The following is a 22,150-nucleotide window of genomic DNA, read 5'->3' as shown; positions in this document are numbered from 1 at the left end:
TGAATGGCCCAGCCAGAGCCCTGACTTAAACCCAATTGAGCATCTCTGGAGAGACCTGAAAATGGCTGTCCACCAACGTTTACCATCCAACCTGACAGAACTGGAGAGGATCTGCAAGGAGGAATGGCAGAGGATCCCCAAATGCGGGTGTGAAAAACTTGTTGCATCATTCCCAAAAAGACTCATGGCTGTATTAGCTCCAAAGGGTGCCTCTACTAAATACTGAGCAAAGGGTCTGAATACTTATGACCATGTGATATTTCAGTTTTTCTTTTTTTAATAAATCTGCAAAAATGTCATTCTGTGTTTTTTCTGTCAATATGGGGTGCTGTGTGTACATTAATGAGGAAAAAATGAATTTAAATGATTTTAGCATATGGCTGCAATATAACAGTGAAAAATGTAAGGGGGTCTGAATACTTTCTGTACACATTGTATATACATCTGTACATATTTAAGAATTTAGATGCTAATATAAATATATTACTTGAACTTAAATAATATAAACTTCCTGCTCATTGATTTGCAATGTTGCCAACAGACCAGTCCAGCTAGATATACTAAAGCAATCACTGCACCTTAGCTCTTGTCCATTAACACTTTTTCTAAAAGTAAAGCTTCAAGCCTGTTTGGACAAATAAGCAGGCGATGTTTATATTTCAGCACTGATATTTTAAGTACCGAACTTTGACAAAGACCTTCACAGAAAACACATGTATGAAAGTTTTTATTAAGATGTGAAGTTCCATTGCCCACTGACTGAGCCACATAGTAGGATTTTACTTCTCTCCTACAAATCTCATCACAGACCAGATATGAACTCTTACTGGTCCACTGAAGACACTGCTTTTAAACCTGACCAGCTTTAGTTTCCAAGTTTCACAAGACTAATGTTGTAAAGCAACTATCAGGTGTCACTAATAGAAAATTCTTCAAAAATGGGACAGATTACTGTTAAAGGGGGAATGGCAGTAAATGCAGTTTGTTCCCTAAAGTCAAGCTCATTACAACAGTTTTTTTGCTTGTGGACTTAGAAATATTCCAGTCTTCTGCTCAGTTTATTGCTTTAAAAAAAATCTAGTGTGGTTAAAACACTGTAGTTTGACCTAAACATGTGGTTAGGTCATGAGAAGAGCAACCATAAACCCTCATTATATAAAATTACAATTCATCACTTTTGAGTCACTTTTTCTTAAAATTTAACATTATTTGCTATCTGAAGAGGGAGAGTAATTTAACCCTTTACTGCATGGTATATTCAAGAAAAATTGTTCGATTAAATGCTTTTATGTCGTAATTGTTGAAATAACACAGCAACTGTCATCCTGTCTTTCCACTTTTACAAGGTGACAAAGTTGTCTATCACAAAAAAATCTGCATCTTCATTTTGACAATGCATTTTTTTGTTTAACTATGAACAAGTTTGTACCTTGACTTAATTTTGTTGCCAGAGGGAAACATCCCATCCCAACAGGGAATACATGGTGGCCTCAGATAGGCTGGTGCCTTTACAGTGAGATGAAATGTATTCCTAGTTAGAAATCAAAAACAATCTGATCCACTCCCATTGACATGTCACTTAAAAGGAAATTATCAGCTGCAAAAATTAAAGCATTGAGGGCGTTTTAAAAAAAAGTTACAAATTTGGATTTTTAAAACAAGCATCATTCATGCATAAACCATGTGGCAACAAGTCTTTTCAAAGGTGTGAAAACTATATGCAGTCTACTTCCTACAAAAAAAAAAAAATCCTTCTATGGTACTTTGATTACTGCAGTAAAGGGTTGAATGTCCCTGTGGGATCATCAAATATTGAACTGATTCCAAAGTTCTAATAAATTCACTGGTTTAATTTGTGAAACCAACTATTAGGGATATGACAAGCAGTTTCTCATGTCCTCTCTTGCTTCTCTTTGGAGTCTTGCGTGTATGGAGAGGCAATATCTCTTTACTCTGTTGCTGCTTCTGTGCCCTCCGTTGGCTGTCCAGCTGCATTTTCTGCTGTCTTTGAGGCCTGCAGGATGTGAAACAGGAGGTACAGCTCAGTAAATGGACATTATATTCAACCAGATATGTCATCTCTGTGGCCAGAAGGCAACATGCAAGAAAATGGTAGGACAGTGACGAGGGTCTAGTTTTGTTTATAATATACATGAGCTCAGTGAGCTCGGGATCACTCCCTCACTCATTTACTGTACCTTCTTTTTCTTTTTCTTCTGTGTCTTACGGCTTGCAGAGCTCTGTAGTAAGGTCTATGGAAGAAAGGAGCATTTTCGGTATAAAGTTGAGTGCAACATTTCACGCAGCCAGTTTCAATGTGTCTTCAACCAGTCACTTCAATCTTACCCTTAGCTCTGGATCCTGAACTTCATACTCTGACTTGTAGAGCTCTGGATCAAAAGGTCCATTGGTGATTCTGTGAGGCCCGTTGGCCATCAGCAGCACCGTGAACTTAAACTGAGCTACAAACTCTCCTGAGAACAAAGACAGACAGAAGCAGGTGGTACATAAAAAGTGAAAGCTGTTCTCAAGAACAAACACATTCAAGGGAGTGAGTACAAGCACTCACCTTCTTTCTCATGCAGCACAGTGAAGGGCTGTAGCAGTTCATGTTTGGCACACTCCACCACACCCAGACGGGCCTTGGCCTCATCCTCAAACGCCCTGATGGAAAATGAATGTTGGTTTTAAAAGTAAGTCATTAGGCCAAAAGAGAGAAATATTCAACTTGCTGTCAGTCTGTACAAAATGCCAACAGGTGGTGGCAAACATATTAGTAGCCACATGTAAGGTGTTGTGTTAATACCTGAGAGTGAAGGGCATGGCATCGAAGCGTCGTTCCACTTCGCTGAAGAAAGTACGGGACGTTTTCATCTTCAGTCCATACTGCTTACTAGGGTCCCTCTTATAAATGGTGGTTCTCAGACCTCCATCTCTGGCCTAATTGTTAAGTGACAGGGTAAAAACAAAGGTCCGTTCTTTATACGCAAGTGTTTATTAGCTACAGTGGAAACGTACGCTTTCATCAGCTATGGGATACAAGGTGAGAGGAGAACACACTGACCTTCCCTTCTCCACTGCTAATCAAAACGTCCACGGCGTAAACTTCATGTACCTCAAACTCTGCCTTCTCATGGTCCTTCCTGAGTGTCAGCAGCAGACAGTCAAACAGATGAGCAACACACTGTGAAACTCCATTCATACACAACAAGGGTACAACCACTCAAAAGAGGTACAGTAAGCTATAAGTGATAGGACAATCCACAACTCTCAGTGAATACAGTCTGTAGGCAGGGTTGCAAAGTTCAACTTAAGACTTTTTAATAACACATACAAAGAAATTTAAAACTGTGTTCATGGTCATAGCAGCCAAGGCATGAAAGATATCAGTGAAAAGCAGCTGGGATGATAGAGCCTGAGTGACATTTATATCACATTTTTGTCACTACCGTTTTGCTGCTTGCAACAATAATTCCTAATAGTATTGTTAAGTGGTCAATACACACGACTGGACTTCAATAAAGTTAAAAAAAAAGGATATATGAATGGATGGACTAAGCAATTAGAATATACCCTATTTATTTATAACATCAGAGGTTTGTAACAATAGGACTGGAGGTTTTCCAGCCAGTTTTAGCTAGAAACACATTTCTAAATGTAATTTTAATTGGTTAGCTTCAGACCCACAACCCACGTTCCATTCATTTTCATTATATTTGGGCAGAGGCACAAGTGTCAGGCAACCTCACAGTATCAAACCTATAGAGCAACTACACCTTAAATTATGTTTTGGTTAGTATAACACTGATAAAGGCCATTTTTCAGCAAATATACTGTGTGTAAAAATGGCTTTGTCTGTTCAAATGTAGCTACTTTTTGTGTGCTTGATCATTCAACTCAGCCAAACTCTGGTAAATACAAAAAAGAAAAATAACCAAAAAAACAGCTGTATTTGAATAAGATTTAATCCTCAGCAGAGGCAATAAACAAAACATATGGGCCCACTGACACACCACTGCTGTATTCTGAGTTTAACAACATACTTAGGGCAGACAAACAGTAATGCTAACCACAATAAACAGCACTGTTACAGCTACAACTGCAGTGAAAACTATGCTACTCTCCATGTCTAGTCAGCAGAGAGAAAACAAAAAAAGTCCAACAATATCCTCATGTTGCTGCTCAGTGCTGACTGTCCATGCTACACCGAGTGTTTGTTAATCTCTCCCATGTCCCTCGACCCTCCGCATCACAAACTACATAGCCACAGCACCATACCTCCGACCACTGTTGCTCCTTCACTCCTCTATTGCATTCTTAAATTTGATGGGCTTCCACCAGAAATTGAGGGTGGAGTTACTCTTTAAACATACTTTCTGCTTAGGTAGGGTTAAGTTGGAAATACACATTTTTGTGATTTAGGTGAACAAAACAATGTGGCCACATTTGCAGTCATTATGGTAATAGTTAAGAAGAAACCCACAGAATATGTCTGATTTCCCTCCCCTTCCTCCTGTGAGTAAAACATGACTAAATATACCTTTGCTGGTCTGTTGGGTTCTGAATGATGGTCTTCTCTCCATCTATAACATGCTGCTTCAGCTGATGAGACAGCATACCTTTAAAACAAAGAGCCAAGCAGAAATACTAACATTAAAGATGAAAGGTGAATCATTTCCATAAAAAGATCCACTTGCCTATTATGAATCTGGAAAAGTCACAATCTTCATATTATACAAAGTGAAGAGAATGAATCTGAATGCCTTTCATGACAGCGCAGGCACAATCTTCTAAAGTGGGCTTCCCTCCACAAACCCCCCAATCCAGAATCAAAACCCTCTGTAATTTCATCACTATGCCACCACGTGTGCTGGTCATTGAGTGTGAGGACACGTGGCTCCTTGCTAGTGATTGGCTCTGAAGTATCATGTGACCTCAGCACTACATCCATAGCCATAGGCATACTATGTGTGCTGGCATACGTAATAAATTGCTTGATTTGATGCAGTAAATCATCAAACCAATCTTCAGAAATATAAAAATACTCAAAGTGCATCTCATCTTTGAGAGGCATCGGTTTCAAAATTTTAATAAACCATCTTCTCTCCATGTCTAGTTTATAGGACGAACAGACCATCATCTTGGTTCCGCAGCATACAGTCATTTTTACATTGAGATCCCACCCTTGTGCTGTTCATACAGATCAAGCTAAGGGCAGTATAATCGCGAGCCACCTTTTGAATTCAGACAGCAGGCCAGCATTCCACACCAGAGGCGAGACATGACGCTCTGTCAACTGTGATGTAAATTTTGCACCGGTAGTCTACAGCCAGAACAACAATGGTGACAAGTAATGGTAATGGTCTTATACTTGTATAGCGCTTTTCTACGCTTTTACATAGCGCTTTCACATTATTTGGCCATTCACCCATTCGCACTCCCAAGCACTCACACATTCACACACCTGTGGCATCACCGGGAGTTCGGTGTCTTGCTCAAGGACACTTCGATACGTTGACTGGACAAGCCGGGAATCGAGCCGCTAATCTTCCGGTTAGGAAACGACCCGCTCTACCTCCTGGCCACAGCCGCCCATGTGCAAAATTGGTTAGCATGGTTCTTGCTATGTTTGTGAATGTTGTTCATGACAGGAATGCTTTGGCCTGTAAAATTAGAGAAGCCAAGAATAGTTCAAGGCAGAGAGGCGTGCAGACTTGAGATGCAACCAAGTCACACACATATGGTGTCATCCAAATGCAACACCTGGCTCCAGACTGCGAGGTCATCCTTTCTACACACAGCGCGTCTCCCCTTTGATTTACCTCTGGTACTACCACCACAGGCAGTAGTACCGCCATTCTGGCTTTGTGCCTTACACACACAAAACAAGATGGAATAAAGGCCACCAATCCCGCCTCGAAAGAACATTGTGTAAGGGGCTAGTAAATACCACAAACACAACAATCCCTCTTCCTTCTCATCATCCAGAATTTCATTCCATTTACAAAGCCAAAGTGCAGCGGCAACTTCGCAAAGCCTCGTGCTGCATTGATGGTTGTAGCCCGCTTAAAAAACTCACCTTCAATTGGCGAGCATTTGAATGACTGTGCAATCTTGTTCCAGGCTTCTGTCACTTGAGTGTTCTGAGAGTCAAAGAAAAAAGTCATTAGTCTCACATGTAAAATACAGGTTTGTACTAACTGACCGATAAAAAAAAGCAAATCACTGACAGCTCACATGCATGTGAGGGAACAAAAGAACAGAAGCGTAAGTCTATTGCAGGAGCTGCAGTGAATTACATAATAGGACAATAAAATGCTCAAAAAGAGTTTTAACCCTTCAGAATAATTATAAAACCCATCTAGACTATTTTATGAGTAGGACCAGCCATTGTAGAGCAGATAGCTGATTATTATAGCTGACAATGAAAACACTACAAGGAGATGCTTAAATGTACCTGGTTACCAGGCTTAACAAGGCGAAGAGCTGCTTCTGCGCACAGATAGGCCGCTTTGATTACATCAGCTTTGCGGCCTGTGACTGGATTCTCCTGAAGAAACAAGACAGAGTGAGATGAGGACTTAAAGATGTGCTATACTGAGAAGACACAAAAATGTGGGTATTAAAAACAGCCCTTACCTTACTAGCTCCCACAACAAAACTGTGAGCAACATTGGCAATGAAGCCATCAACATGAACCCCTAGATCTCTATGGAAATAACATGGAGAAAAGAGATGAGTGTATGAAATAACAATAAAACAAAGGAAATCAATCATGTGTAATTTTCAAGTTTAAGTGCCACCCAACTGCCACAGTCACTAATGCTGATGCAGGACCAAACAATCAAATGTTACTCTGCTCCACTCTGGAAAATAAGACTAATACAGAATAAAAAATGAGCAAACATCAGACAAAAATAAAAATTTATTCCTAGGTGAATTACTTTTTGGCTGAAGTACTGTGAAGGGTTTCTTGTGAATTCAAGAGCACGGCACTACAGATGGGCCAGACACGACCAGCCAGAAGGTTAGGCTATGAGTGTGTGAAAATTAAGAGACATACAAATCTAGTGTCAACATCACACAAAGATCTACACAACATGAAAGATAGTGCGCAGGACAAAAACAGTAGTGGCAAACAGAACAACTAAGCTAATTTGCTTTTTCAAAGCTTTTGAAAAATGTGATCAAACTGGATTCAGCAGATGGATGACCATCAAAGCTGAAATTAAACACATCAATTCAAACACTTAAAAAAAACACCTGTTAGAAAACTGTCCAACCTTACTTGTTATTTGCCGCACAAGACAAGAAGACAAGACAGGCAACAACAGAGGAAGAAACATCACACACAAGCCAAGATACCACATATAAAGAAAAGCGGACAACACAGTGGGAGACTCAAGACAAACATGGAAGGAGGGGGTGAAATTACAGCAGTGCATGGTGCCTACATTTTGACCAGATCACCATCTTTAAGTGTGTAGTCAGGGTCACTCTTCAGGGGAGAGAAGTGGCAAACACAGTTATTGACTGAGACGCTGGTGGGAAATGCAATGCCTGGAAGAGGGAAAAGAGACCCATTAAGTCTTCATCTGGAAATCATTCACAATTTTAGCAAGAAAACTACATAAGGAAGGAGGGAATGACACTTGGATCACCTAAGAAACATACAATGTCATGCTGCATTATTAGTGGTTTTTTAAAACCGCTGTTGCTATAAAAGCTAATCAAAGCATTGCACACAAAAGCACCACAAGCAGCTTGCATGAGTGCTTCTTGATGGATCCACCCCATTTCATCCAAATACACAACAGATGTACTTATATCATCTTTGCCTCACCTTTCTTCATTTCCTTTTCCTTCTTGAAGACCTTTCCAGTCTCTGCCATGATGTAGGCATCCCCCTTCTCACAGAGGCTGAGCACCAACACCCCCGACTTGGCTGCTTCCACAACCAGACGAAGAGCCTCTGGAGGAGACAAACAGCAAACGATAAGGAAGAGAACAAATTACTAACACGTATTGTACTATAATGTACAAACTGTTGCACTCATACTGTGATACAAGACAAGCTATCATCTCACATAGTTTTAAAATAATGCATTACACTAAATTGGCTGTTAAAACTGAAATGATGTGAAGATTAAATGTGGTTTAGCACCATCAGGTATCAGAAAACTATTTGTTTCTCTCAGTGCTGCTGTGATAGTGTACAAGTTACAGAAAGGCACATGGGACACAAAGATGTCATATGAATAACATCAGAGCAACATGCAAGCTGTAACGTTAAATTACGATATACCTGTAGCAGACATCCCAGCAAGACAGTTTTCGGTTAATCAACTAGATAATCATTCAAAGTTAAGGAAATACCAAGACAAAAATTATGGGTTTAGTAAGTTAGCGTTCAAGATGAGATATGGCTGCCTGCTTATATATATCAGCTCGTTTACGTTTACTTAACACTGTTAGCAAGCTGAGTGCACTGGGGCTAGCAAGTTAGTTAGCATCCAAACAGACTGCTCTCTCTCCAGAAAAGCCTAACGTAAACACTGTGCAGCTAACAGAAGAGCTAGCACTAACTAAAACTGAAGCAGCTGCACCTGCTTGCTAGCTAGCTAGCGTTAGCTTGTCAGTGGCCGCATGTATGTGCCTCGCATGTAAACCACATGGCTCCTGCTGCTGCTGAGTGGGAACTAACGTTAGCTGGCTGCATGACAGGCCGAAAACAGCAGGTCATTTCATCCACTCGTTTACATTTACTTACGGTTGGCGATGTCGCCCCCCATCTTGTACTTGGTGACCACCAAATCCTCCGCTACAGTCTGCTCTTGCTCCTCGTCAGACATCTTAGCGGTTAAGTTTCGCTCACTAACAATTCTCTCAGCTCAGCTCCGACCGCAGCTGCTAACACCGGCCTCCCGCTGCACTCCAAGCCCCTCCCACTACACTGTGACGAAGCCTACGTCACAACCCAGACCCGCCAAAATCCAGGGACTACCGAGAAAGGTACTGACCTCACCGGGCGTGGATCAGGCCTTAATCCTCGACTGGAAATGTAATAATAGTCTGTTTACTCAGCTACTACTCATCTTGGGTGATACCTGACCCAATGCCAGGGCAATTTTTTTTGTCCCATGCTCTGCATTAAGATGTTCTATAATGATATTTTGCAAATTTATTGGGGATATGCACCACTACTTCACAACATCATTGCATTTACTCATCCCCAATAATATTTAAATTTAATTAAATTGCCATATTACTAAAATATGAGATTTCAGGCAATAATGCTCCAGCATAGTAGTAGCTATTACTTTCTGTGGCTAAGCAAAATATAATGAAGCTGCAGTGTGTGTGCTGTACATGATTTATTTACAGCTGTATAGCATGTATTGGATAGCAGCTGGGTAAACACTATGGAGAGCAGGAAGAATAGTGGCCCAGTGAGTCCCAGTGGCTCATTCTTGCCCTGTAACAGTTTGACATTTTTAGCTATTTGACAGGATGTTTTTTTTTTGTTTTTTTTTTTTCTGAGGTCACAGCATTGTAGCTGTAATGGGCTTTGAGGGAAAGCACAATGCCCATTCAGCAATATCTCATGGTTTTCATAAACCAATGATGTGTTGTGAAAGTCTGTGACAACCAGAGATGTAGCAGAAAAATCTGGACATAGAATTTTCTCAGAATGGAAATTTGCAGAAATAGAAAGAACTGAACTCTCCCAGGTGGGAGAGTTAACCACTTCATTTTTTTCTGTCAAAGTTGTTTTCATGTTTATTATTAGACCTAACTGAAGAACCTGAATTACCTGTCACATATGCTAATGAACATATGGCCATCCTGTATTGTTAAAATAAAAAGTCGCTGCTTTATTCAAAATATTTTTATTGAGTAGAAAATGTATTTATATACGGTATAATCACAAAGAAATCTCAAAACATGGGAAACTGCAAATACATTTGTTCTCAATAACACACTTTGTTCATTTCAAAATATAGCTTGTAATCTGTTCTTTTAGTGTTTTCAACACTCAGTGCTAATAGGAAATGTCCCAACTCTTTGCCCTAAATACAAGACATGACATCAGCCTGTAACTGACAACAAAGCGGTGAAAAAGTCACTCGTGTTGGCCACATTATTAATATGACTTTTTATTGCATTTCCTGTTACAAGTCCTTCATAAAAACAGTTCAGAGGGAAGTTCATGAAATTTAAAATATTCTTCATGTGGGTACTGCTTCAGGCTTTAGAAACATCCTGCTGTGCCAGTAGTCGGGATTGTCAAAAGATTGGTCACCAGCTGCAGGTTCCCCAACCCTGACTCCAGAATGTACTGTTACATAGGGTTTAAACCCAGATCCATGTGCCTCTGTGACACCCACTGTTCCCTCCCCCTCCCTCTGCACATTCTGGTACACCACTGCATCTCCAGGCTTCAGGGCAGCAAAGCCGTCCATGTCCTCGTACTCGTAGGCCTCACCCTCGTTCCTCCGTTGTATCTTCAGCTCCTTGTTGTCTCGAAGAGCTTGTCGCAGTTTTGGCTGCCTGTTTGTGTAATGATAGTTACTGTCCTCCACATATTCATCCTCCTCATCCTCCTGCACCTGTCCTCCCGTTCTTTCTGGAGGATGGTCATGTGCTGCAGCACTTTCCTCTTTTTCACTACCTCTGATGTCCATGTATTCATACTCAACGTCATTAGAGCCAAGCTGCTCTGAATCAGAGCTGTCTTTGTCTCTCGTGGGAACTCCCATGACCTCTACAGAGAGTATGGTATCACCCGAGCACGCTGTCACTTGTGACGATAGGGAGGAGGTTCGTTTCATGTTCGGCTTCAGCCAGTGGCCATTGTGCCTGGGCGAGACACTTACCTGCTTGTTCATATATTCATATTCATCATCATCTGGGTCATCTAAGAGGCCTGATGATCGAGACTTGCCCATCCTGCCAGGAGTGACTCGAGATGAGAAGAGTAGGGTATCTGGAAAAGGGAAAGGGGCAATGTAAAATAGAAGTTAGTTTTCTCTTCTTGCATTACCTGAGGAAACATAACCTTAGGTACAGTAGCTAAAGTGTACAGGCACTTTTTTGCTGATATTAATTTTGCCTTTTTACCAATGCATTTGATATAATATCGGAATGTACATACACTAGGCCTACTTTTCCCCTTTCCTCTTTTCTTTTAAAGTGAAAATATAATCTTGCAGGAACTGGAAATGTGACCTGCACATTCTCGCAATAAACAATTAAAGGAATATGTCAACATTTTGGGAAATACGTTTACTCTGTTTTTGCCAAAGGTCAGATGGCAAGATTGAAAACACTCTCAATGTCTGTACGCTAAATATGAAGCAAATGGCAGCAGCCAGTTAGCTTAGACTGGCAACAAGGGAATCAACTGTCTAAGAAAGTCACTTTTGGCTTTTATCGTTTAGGGGTTGCCACAGCAAATCGTCACACTGACAACTCACATGTTGACATTTGACACGTGTTTTACACCGGATGCCCTTCCTGACGCAACCCTGATTCGAACCAAAGGTAACAAAATCCGCCTACCAACAATAAAACAAAAAATGTTTTTCCCAAAATCTTGAACCACTATATTTCTTTAAGCAATACATAATATTGGCAAATAAATGTACCTTGATACACACGTAAAGCTAACATTCTGCTGATCTAATGCTCAGTTCCTGTAATGCTATTAAAAGAATGTATAAAACGGGGAGATTTGCATTCATTCCATAAAATGTTGGTTGTGACAGGCAACAGAACTAACCCAGACTTTTAGTGCTGTACACATTTTCCAGGAACAATTGTCAGGGCAACAAATTTACAAAGATATATGATACCTCTCTCTGGGCTGTCTCCAGGAAGAACATATCCATTCTGGTCTTCCTCCTCCATTTCGGGGGATGGAGTCTCTGATGGCCCGCCGGACATGCTGTCCCTCTGTGACATGTAAGCGCTGTCCTCACGATGACGTTTTCTTTTCAGGCTCCCCGCTAAAGAAAAGTCCTCATTCATCTCCAGCTCCACTGTTGTGCCACAGCCCTCGGAGCTCTCAGACACGGTACGGGCCGAGTTTAGACGAGAGCGTGACTGCCACAGAACCTGCAAAAGAAAACACCCACAAACCTGTATTAGTGAAATGCTGAGCAGTAGGATGAAGTTGATGATACTGATGAATATTTTGATTTAACTTTGGCCAGCTGGAGACTCTCAATGTACATATAAGGTATAAGTGGCTTAACCTGTCCTGCATTGTCAACTCCAGGGGTCATAGGCAGGTATCCAGCTGTGCTTGATGGATTAAGAACCACCTTTACCAGAAAAGACAAGAGTAAGATTTAGATTCAGGAGGTGACAAGTAAGTCCTTTACAGCCATAAACTGGACATAAAATTGATTGGATGTAGTGCTCCTTACTCTGTGAGTGTCCATACTACAGAGGCGACTGAGGCTCCTGGATGAAGACAGGTGGGGGGGCGCTGGAATCAAGCCACCTACCTCCCCCTCTACCTCCTTATCCTCCAGCTTGATATCTAGAACATCCAGGTCATCGAGGTCTACACTGCGCTGGACAAGTTCATCTGGGGCTGAGTCCTGTTGGCTGCAGTCCTCCTGATGGACAGAGGTGAGACATACGTAAATTAGTGTAATGCATGTCCCCTTCTACTGAAGCTCCAGATTCTGGTACAATGTTTCTTACTTTGATCACCAGGTAGCGAGGCGGGTCTCTGGCCATTCTTGTAAATTCATTGGCCAGCTCTTTGAATGTTGGACGGACATTCTCATCAATCATCCAACCTGGAGTTTAAGAACAAGCCTCATAGTTACTGCTCAGTTCTACAGAGTTGTTGAAACTAATATGCAATAAAGAAGATCTGACATTACTTAAAATGTAGTTCTATATGAACAATAATATCTCACTCTAGAGGCTCTGTGGGACTGTACTTAGGCACAGTGATTGAGCTAAATGCTAACATGTGCAAAGTGACAATGCTAACCTTATATTTATTATATTTATAACATTATATTGATGTTATATTATTGGGACTATTTTGTGGTTCAGATCAAATGTAAAAGAAGGACACAAAAGAAGTACTCACACTTAACCATGACCATGTAGACATCAATGGTGCAAATTTGAGGCTGGGACAGACGCTCGCCCTTTTCCAGGAGATAGGGAACCTCCTGTGGACGCATTGTTGCATATGGCTCTGCCCCATAGGACATCATCTCCCATATTGTCACCCCTAAATGTAGGCAACAGATTTAGTGTGATATGACACAGCACTACTGATGCAGATCAGGCACACCTCCATAACAGTTTTCACCAACACACAATATTAACTAAACTGGGACTTGTATACAGTAGTGGTTTAAATCTCACCATAACTCCAGACATCGCTCTGGTGTGTGTATATGCGAAACAAGATGCTCTCCAGTGCCATCCATTTGATTGGTGTCTAAAGACATAAACAGAACATATCTTCATTGATTACTTCAAAGAAACCAGTAGAATAAGTTGTAAGTTAATATAGGAAAACACGAACAGTGTCTCAGTGTGCAAAATAAGTTCATGCCAAACCCTGTATTAATGATCATTTTTACTGAATGTCCATTTAGCTAGCTATGGTTTCTGCCATATCACAGACCTTGACCTCATTGTAAAAGTACTTCTTGTCATCAGGGTAAAGTAGATCTGCAATGCCATAGTCTGAGATCTGGGCAGTGTAATTGTTCTTCAGGAGCACATTTCTGGCAGCCAGGTTCCTGTGGACCATTCTGTTTTCTTCCAGGTAATACATACCCTGATAGGAAAGGACAACAATGTGTTTAAGGGACTGAGCTATTAGAGCAAACTATGTCATTACATACTATATCCAAAAAACTAGCCTTTACCTTTGCGATTTGAACACACCAGTTGAGTAGCCTCTGTGGGCTCAACTTGTTTTTGCAGTTCCTGACGTGCTCCAGCAGGGTGCCCTGAATGCTGAGCTGAGAGACAAGCTGCAGGCTGGCCCCTGGGCAGATGCCCAGGATCCTGACAACATTAATGTGGTCTAGGCTTCCCAATGACATCATGTGCTGCAATGAATATTTGCATAAAATCATCAGTAATTTCATTTAGTGTCAACATTTAGGGAGAAATATCAGAGGAGCACTCCATTAAATCATTAAACATGTTTGTACTTTTGGTTTATGAAGATGTGATGTCTCCACATGAAAGTCATGTAGCTATGTTTAGGGGCCAATATACATCTGTTACGTATCATACTGAGTGTACATTTCGACACCAGACAAGTGGAAAGGAGTGTGTTGGTTTAAAAGATTTTTGAGCATGGTTTGGGGCATTTTGATGTGAAAGATACACACATGTCAGAACCACCACCAAATCCCACAGGCAGTGAGCTTTTCATACTCAAAACTTTTCTTTTAAGTTATGTTTTCTTACATCTGTCAGCTCACAGAAGGTCTGCCGGCCAGTGCGATCATGAATCGTCTTAATGGCCACAGGAAGTTTCACTGTATCACCCTCAGGAATCCAAATGCCCTGTGAAGCACAGAAAACAGAGTCAGATTTATAATTCATTAAACTAATTTTAAATGTGTAGGACTGTATAGGTAACCATGACAATCACAAGTACCTTATGGACTGATCCAAACACTCCATTACCCAACAGCTTGATCTTACGCAGCTCTGTGGGCTTCAGGATCCGAGCATGGACTTGAGCTCCCTTCTCTCCAGTTTCCAGAGGCTCAAAACTCTGTGAGCAAATAGAGCACACATTAACACAAATCAAAATGAAACATAACAATACAATGGCAAACTACAGACTCTGACTGACCTGTCCACTCTCCATGTATCTCCTCATGGCTCGCTTGCGACGAATGGCGAGACCTCGGCGATACAGAACAGCCAGTACAAAAATAGAGAATGAAACGAAGAGAAGGGCAATGACTCCCAGTACAATGGCTGTGGTCTCTTGTCTAGTGTATAAATAAAAAAGACAGATGTCACATTGTCAGCACCTGAAACTAAACCAAAAAGTAAAAATTATTTTAAAATGTATTATTGAATTATTTAGAAATATACCCAGAAATGTATGGAGAAGTCCCGAAACAGTCTCCAGTTCCCGGACCATGGCACCTGAACACCAAATACATAAGGGGTCAGTTTCAAGCAGAGAAACCTTCATATATGTGCATACACACACTGGCATTTACGCGGTCCTCACCCTTGGGTACAGTTGATGTGGCATGGCTCACAGTGGCCTTGCTTGTTGGGGTATTTAAAGATTAATCCTTCCCCTCCCATCACACCATCAGGACAAGAGGAGACACAGTGAGGACCATCCTGCTTCCTGGCACATGTTACACACTGATCTGCTCCCTGGGGAGAAGCAGTATTAGTTTAAAAGAAATGAAGCAGACAGACAAAGAGAAGCATTAAAGTAGTTCTTAAGGAGTGTATGTCTAACGTAATGCCACTGGGTGGTAGCAGCACACACAAAGGTATTATAACAGGGTTCCTGAGTTTGAAGAACTTGTTTGTTTTATGCAGATTACAGCTACAGTATAACCCTAACTTGAGATAGAGTGGCATCAGTCACTGAATGAAGAGATGCATACCGGGCCTGTGCAGGTCTCTTTGCCCTCCTGGACCTTACACTCAGGGTGGCAGGGCATACATTCCCCTGATCGAGTAGCAAACTCCCGCCTCTTCCTGCATTCGGTGCAAAAAGTCATTCACTTTCAAAATCTTTCAACAGGCTGCAGATAACACTGAATACCTGGCACAGCTACATCACAGCAAACGTTACTCTCATAAGACAAACATAATACTCATTCAGACATTCATAATATGAATCAGTTTGAGAACACTGACCCTGTCATGAACATGCAGTCTGGCACACACATTCCTCCTCTGCTGTAGTTCTTACAGGACACGCATTGGTTTGGCCCAGGGCCCCAGCAGCCATCAGAGCACAGGGGGTCGCACACACGGCCGTCCTTGACTATTAATGGAAAAAAACTCAATGTATCATCATCAACATTAATGCTGATAATGGAGCTGAATTTCAATAATCCAGTCTCACTCACCACACTGATTTCTTGATCGGTTCTCCTTAATGTCAGTGTGTTTGTTACGTTTTTGGGAACGGGAGCTGCTGTTCATAATACGCGACCAGTTGACAGTGTCATGGTAGCAGAGCTTCTTGTTTCCTGTGATGTAGACACCGCCGTCATTTATTTTTCGCAGGGAGCGTAACCCCAGGGAGGTCAGAGAGGGACTCCTCACCACCAGAAGGGAGTAACCCCTGAAATGCAAAATATATGTCATGTAAGAAAAGAAGAGTTACTAATATTGTGACCAAAGATAGGAGCTTAATAATTAAAGAGGTTATTTGCACAACTTAATTTGTAATTGTGAAATTTAACCACTAATGAATATGTAATGTTAAAGTTTAGACACTACTGTATTTACAGTGTCACAGGATTTTACTCTCAAACTTTCTTGCGGATTTCTCAGAAGGTAATTTCAAGATTTGTCATTTCAGAAACACGATAAACATAAATATTATTCTGACTAATCTGAACAGAAAATATACATTTCCAGCAATCAGGAAACAATATTCAGTTTGCTCAGATTCAGCTGGTCATTTTCAGATTTAAAAACCTGAACTTCTCTTGAACCATACAATTTGCAGAGTTGCAGAGAATAAGTGAATGAAATGTCTGATTTCACTATTGTTTATCCTCAGCAGCCTGATTGTTTAAGTTTGAATGTGGTATCTAAATTATACCAGTCCAGTCTGAGAAACTATCCTTCATTTACTTGACTTGAATTTAAGGGACATTATAGTTCTTGTCTGAATTTTAGGAACAGCCCCTTTAATATTATGGTTTTAGAATTGCATAACCTAGTGGAAAAAATAGGAATTCAACATGTAAATAGTTTATATTTAAACTATTTACATGCAACATATACATCCTGTAGAATTTTAGTCAGCAGTGATTGCATTTCACAATTAAATATTCCGTTGATTATAAGACTGAAATCCAAATAGCCTTCTCTTTCAGATTCTCAGATGCCAACATTTTGCACACAAGCATTTTTTAATAGTCATCAGACGTGGCATGCAGGAAACTCATGAACTTGTTACACCACCAAATCACACAACCTCAGCACCAAATAAACCCTGTGAGGAAAATGTAGAGTAATAATACAGAAATCAAGAAAAAAGATTTTAAGCTGAAACACTGTGCATGAAAAGCAGAGAGAGGCTAATATGTTAAATATATACTGTACCTTGAAGAACTCACTCCTCTTTAATGGGGTAAAAGTGACATAATAAGGGAATAAACAAATACAAGACACAAAAACACAATCAGATTCACACCACTGCAACATGACACAACATGACCGCAACATGACCTCAGTTGATAAGCGAAACAAAAACAAGAACACACACACACAAACAACTCCTGCTCACTTGTAAAGCGTTCTGCCTTGAATTGTTTGGAGGTTGGAGAAGACTGACAGGTCAGTCATGTTTTCAGGCCACGACTGGATACAGAGGATGTCTGAAAATGAAGAAACTGTGTTTCAGAGGACTTAACCAGACTACAAACACTGTGATGGGAAATTACTGGAAAAACAAAAGTACACTGACAATGCAAAAATCAACTCCCCCACACACCTGTTATTTCCCGGACCGTGTTGAAGATTTTCAGTTTTTCTGGATCCAGGGCTGGTATGTTATTGTACTCATCGCTTTGACATAAAAAGAAGAGAAAATACTGTATAGGGCCAGTGCCAAAAGCATCCATAAAGCACAAAATAAAATACCTATTACCTGCTAGGTGTAGTCAAATCTCGGTTGTATTTGATAAAATAACTATTGGAAACTATACAGTGGTAAGAAAAAGTCTTGTTTACCCTTTGATCCCAGTCACCAGGAAATGCAAGCTGCCTTGGATCTTAGTGCAGTTTGTGAAACTGTCGATATTACGAGCATCAACAGTCTGCCTGGTTGGACTTCCTGTGCCATGACAAGCTGGGAGGAAGATAAAAAACAGAGGATGAAATGGTAAAAAATTAAGTAAAGCTGTAAGCAATTTGTAGAGTTTGTTAGAACTCTTCTTAAGGATTATTTAAGGGTACTTGATTTGTCACATTATATGCCACTTTATTCTACTATTTCACTAAATTTTATAGGGAACTATTAGATTTTCCGCTTTAGTTACAGCTACAGTTACTTTGCAGAGTAACAGATACAAATTCAGGGTTACCCAGGATTAGTTTAAACATAAAACAGTGGAGCAGTTGTTGAATGTCCTTAAATACCTTTTGGACAGAGACCGCCACAGGGCTCACATCTTTTCACCCCATTCTTCTCCACCTCTTTTTTATCGGTGGGACAGCTGCTCACACATGAGCTGCCATCTACCACAAAGTTTGCTGAAAAAACAAGAAAGAAAACAAAAATGTACATAACCAGGTGGAGATACAAATAATATTTTTGCTATGGTTTAGCAACTGGAGCTTTACAAAAATCTTTGAAAGATAAAATCGTTGTTGTAAGCATAAAAATTGCATTCATGCATGAGAACAGTAACTGAACATAAACTACAAGCTTGTGTTGAACATGTGGGTATGAGTCAGTGTGTGTGGGAACTCACGGGGGCACTGGGCGACACAGATGGAGCCATACTGGTACTTGGCATTGGGGTTGGGCTCCAGTTTGAATGTGTGCTTGTTGTAGATCAGAGTCTGGGGACACAAGGATACACAGGATCCCGTGTTGTTGAAGTTCCTGCAAGCCTGTAAAAAGTCAAACACAGCAGTTAGCAACACAGCTGGATTTGTGTGTTTGTGTATGTGATAGGCCTTTTCACATTTTGATATGTCACAGTAGGAAAAACACAGGTGTTACCTTTAACACTAACAAAGGCTTGGTTCTATTCAAGTGTCCCAGTTAAGTCATAAGCGTGACAATGAGCCAGTATGAACAATACTTGGACCCTGAAGCTGAAGCAGCTAAATGAAATTCAGCCATCATCAATTTTCAATTATTTACACATGTGCTTTTCCAGCTATGACATGTCAAAGTATCTTCATAGGCATGTTGAAGCAGGAGACTCACAAAGCAGTCTGTATCCAGGGGTCCAATGCAACCTCCAGCACATTCATTGTGACAGCACTCGCTGGGGTTTCTGCCAAAGCATCGGCCATTACACTGAGGTGCACACACAGTCTTTGTCACTGAAAGAAAGTCAAGACTATGTTAATTCATTATAGCAGTTGCTTCATAGAACAAACAATTGCATGCAGCTTCTTCAAGTACAATTACACTGACATCAATATTATACAAAAGAATATAGCCCTCAGAAATAAACTGAAATCTGCAATTTTGACTACATTACTGTGTGAAGCTAAAGATAAATGAAGCAAATGAATCTGCAGTGTACGTGCAAAAATCAACTGCCACAAAGCATATTAGTATGTTACTATGACAATGCTGCAACGAAACAGCATATTTACAGTAATATGGTGATTTTATTCACTGTTTTCAGTTACTGAAAATATACACTAACATATGAAAATCAACACATCTTGCAGCACTCTCGACTCTTTAGTAGCAACTGTATTACAGAAATGACTTGATGCAACAAATGTAAAGAGGCAGTGGTGTCACTCACAAATCTGGCATGAGTCACTTCCTGGACCCCAGCATGGCACGTTTCCACATGCTTTGTGACAAGGCTCTGGAATATAATTGTATTATCAGCGGGTGCATTTTTTCATGTAAAGCAGAGCAAAACCAAAGTACGAAATTGAAGGATAGGCTCACTTTTCTCAAGTCTGTGTTAAACCAAAACTCACATGTTCATATGTACTGTACATTGAAAGGGGCCTTGGTGGCTGTAATCATATTTCTTGTTCATCCAGGAGAGATGAGTCCCTAAATCAAATTCAGTGTAACGGATGGAGGACAAAGTCCACAATCATTGTTTTGTGTTTCACAGTTCAGCTGAAGCTAAAATCTGAGGAGGAGTCTGAGTTAAATAAACTACTTTTTTGTATTTTTGCAGACAGAGTTTCCTTGCAAAGACTAGCTCTGGAAAATATCCACTTGAGTGGTCTGACTGAAGCTCCTGAAGTCTGTAGTTAATTTCACTAGGCTTTTTACATTTTTTTTTATATATTTAATGCATAGATAAAAGTAGTATGGATTTTTTCCCTTTCATTTCCTACACTGAAATCACTTCAGGTAGGTTTTTTCATACCCAGTCAGGACTGGAAAAACAATACAGTGACCAGCAGCAACCCTTCTGATGCACATATAAGCATGTAGTTTTAAGATGAACTTGAAAAATGTGAATCTGTCCTGTTGTATAGAAGGTAAATGATGCTCATATGTGAAAATATCATCCTTTCCACTCACTTTCAGGTCCGTTGCCCTCAATAACAATATTAGTTGTTCCATCCTTCACTATATCCAACCAGTTCACCTGCGGGGCGTAGCTCAGGTACTTATTATGGATGATCTTGACTCCTCCTTCCAGTATCTCTGTAGGTGGTATATATGCATGTAAATATGGAAGGACAAGTAGCAAAGCAAGCCTGAACAAGTCCATGACTCATCTTATCAAACTCCACCATTCACCATTTATTACTGCACATACAGGCTCAGTATAATGCACTGGAGCTCATGTTACGGTGGCGGTTGAGCAGTTGAGCCAGGAGACATTCCAGGGATCACAATGACTGCACATAGTGCTGCTCTGAAGGTGTGACTGCATTGTGTGGGTGTGGAAGCTCCAACAGTAACTGTGTGTCATATCCGACCTGAGTTCTTATCTGCACCACTCCAGCCTCCCACACTTTAAATACACTCACTCACACTAAATGTACCTGTAAGGTGAGTCAGGCCCAGTTCTTGAAGACCATGCTCCCTGTCCTTGTGGTAGTTGACCATCACAGCCAAAGCATATTTGTCCTCATACAGTGTGGTGCCTCTAATGACACGCAGGTGGTCCAAAGGGAGGCGGCTGAACTCATTGACCGCGAACAGGATGTAGCCTGTCACCTCCCTGATAGACTGCAATGGGTGGAACATCATTAGAAACATAAATAAATGAGCTCAGTGGGCATTTGAGACTAGACAGTGATAAACAGCATGTTTTGGTTTTCAGTGGAGCCTCAGATGAGGGATTGTTTCTGGCATTGGTGACTCAAAATCCTTTTCTAGACTGGTTCCGGTGGCACACATACTGTATGTACTGTAGTTCTTTGATGGGAGCACGGGTAGTCTGCTCCCTGTTACTGTGATGCCTGTGGGTGTCTGTGTGTTCAAAGTCTCACCTGCAGAAATGAGAAGTCTCTAGTGTGCTCCATCATGGTAATCTCAAGGTTGCCCATCACAATCTCACAGCCTGTGTACCTCTCCTTCATCAGGTTGTATTGAGTCTCTGTATTTCCCGTCACACTCAAAACGTTCTGGGTGCCGTAACAAACAACCACTGAAAAAAAAAAATCAAAAAATAAACTCTTGTTAATTAGTGTCTTTAATGTCAATGTGGTATAAAGGGTAAGTCTGATGATATTTCACATATTTCTTATTGATAGTAAATCTAATTAAAGTCCAGTAATGAATTGCTCCTGTTCACAAGTGGTGTTTGTGCAGAAAAAACCTGCTATAGAGAATGGGAAGGTGTTGTCACACCATGTTGAATTTTGGGAGCTCACCCCCATTATCCATCAAAGAAATATACACTACAAATATATATAAGTTAATAAAAAGAAAAACTATCCCATAGAGCTACATACGGTAGCGGATGCTTCAACTATGTCCCAATGTCCACTTTGTGCTCAGTTTGAGTACAGGCAGGACAGAAATTGATTCATCTGCAGTGTTTGTTTTATCTGCCAGCAGCGGCTAACTAGCGTTAGCTCTTGAACCAAGAGCTCACATCAGTGTGCAGTCATGTTTTTAGTCTGTTGTTCTCATAGATGGCACCTCTAGGTTTGCTACAAGTTAGCTACAGTCAGCTAAGGTTATAACCCTTCTGAATTGCCAGAGTCGGTAAAGTAAGATCTAATTTTTTAGCCAAACAAAACAAGAAGCTATGCA

At 40.7% G+C, this 22,150-nt stretch overlaps 2 protein-coding genes across 2 annotated transcripts; both read right to left on the bottom strand.

Moving 5' to 3' along the window:
* Positions 1 to 1,027: 1,027 nt before the first annotated feature.
* Positions 1,028 to 9,019, bottom strand: pa2g4a (proliferation-associated 2G4, a). Its single transcript, XM_020607912.1, has 13 exons — positions 8,771 to 9,019; positions 7,844 to 7,972; positions 7,455 to 7,560; positions 6,640 to 6,709; positions 6,458 to 6,550; positions 6,080 to 6,143; positions 4,541 to 4,619; positions 3,065 to 3,143; positions 2,807 to 2,940; positions 2,570 to 2,664; positions 2,347 to 2,474; positions 2,199 to 2,252; positions 1,028 to 2,014 (listed from the first exon to the last, which is right to left on the bottom strand). Exons 1-13 carry the CDS (start codon positions 8,850 to 8,852, stop codon positions 1,949 to 1,951), a joined length of 1,179 nt encoding a protein of 392 aa, XP_020463568.1. The 5' UTR covers positions 8,853 to 9,019; the 3' UTR covers positions 1,028 to 1,948.
* A 917-nt stretch (positions 9,020 to 9,936) lies between these two features.
* On the bottom strand, positions 9,937 to 21,771 carry erbb3a (erb-b2 receptor tyrosine kinase 3a). Its single transcript, XM_020607742.1, has 29 exons — positions 21,711 to 21,771; positions 21,382 to 21,539; positions 20,932 to 21,118; positions 20,462 to 20,587; positions 19,716 to 19,781; positions 19,160 to 19,278; positions 18,696 to 18,837; positions 18,361 to 18,474; positions 17,953 to 18,070; positions 17,714 to 17,787; positions 17,507 to 17,597; positions 17,323 to 17,340; positions 16,113 to 16,330; positions 15,898 to 16,027; positions 15,642 to 15,735; positions 15,248 to 15,402; positions 15,106 to 15,159; positions 14,858 to 14,999; positions 14,657 to 14,776; positions 14,464 to 14,562; positions 13,911 to 14,096; positions 13,664 to 13,819; positions 13,399 to 13,474; positions 13,115 to 13,261; positions 12,715 to 12,812; positions 12,432 to 12,626; positions 12,258 to 12,326; positions 11,856 to 12,117; positions 9,937 to 10,987 (listed from the first exon to the last, which is right to left on the bottom strand). The coding sequence occupies exons 1-29, from the start codon at positions 21,769 to 21,771 to the stop codon at positions 10,230 to 10,232; spliced, it is 4,233 nt and encodes a 1,410-aa protein (XP_020463398.1). The 3' UTR covers positions 9,937 to 10,229.
* Between the last annotated feature and the right edge of the window lie 379 nt (positions 21,772 to 22,150).

Source organism: Monopterus albus, unplaced genomic scaffold, assembly GCF_001952655.1.
Source record: "Monopterus albus unplaced genomic scaffold, M_albus_1.0 scaffold89.1, whole genome shotgun sequence".
Lineage (NCBI taxonomy): Eukaryota > Metazoa > Chordata > Actinopteri > Synbranchiformes > Synbranchidae > Monopterus > Monopterus albus.
The sequence above is the reverse complement of the archived record's forward strand: the minus strand, read 5'-3'. Positions and strand labels throughout refer to the sequence as shown.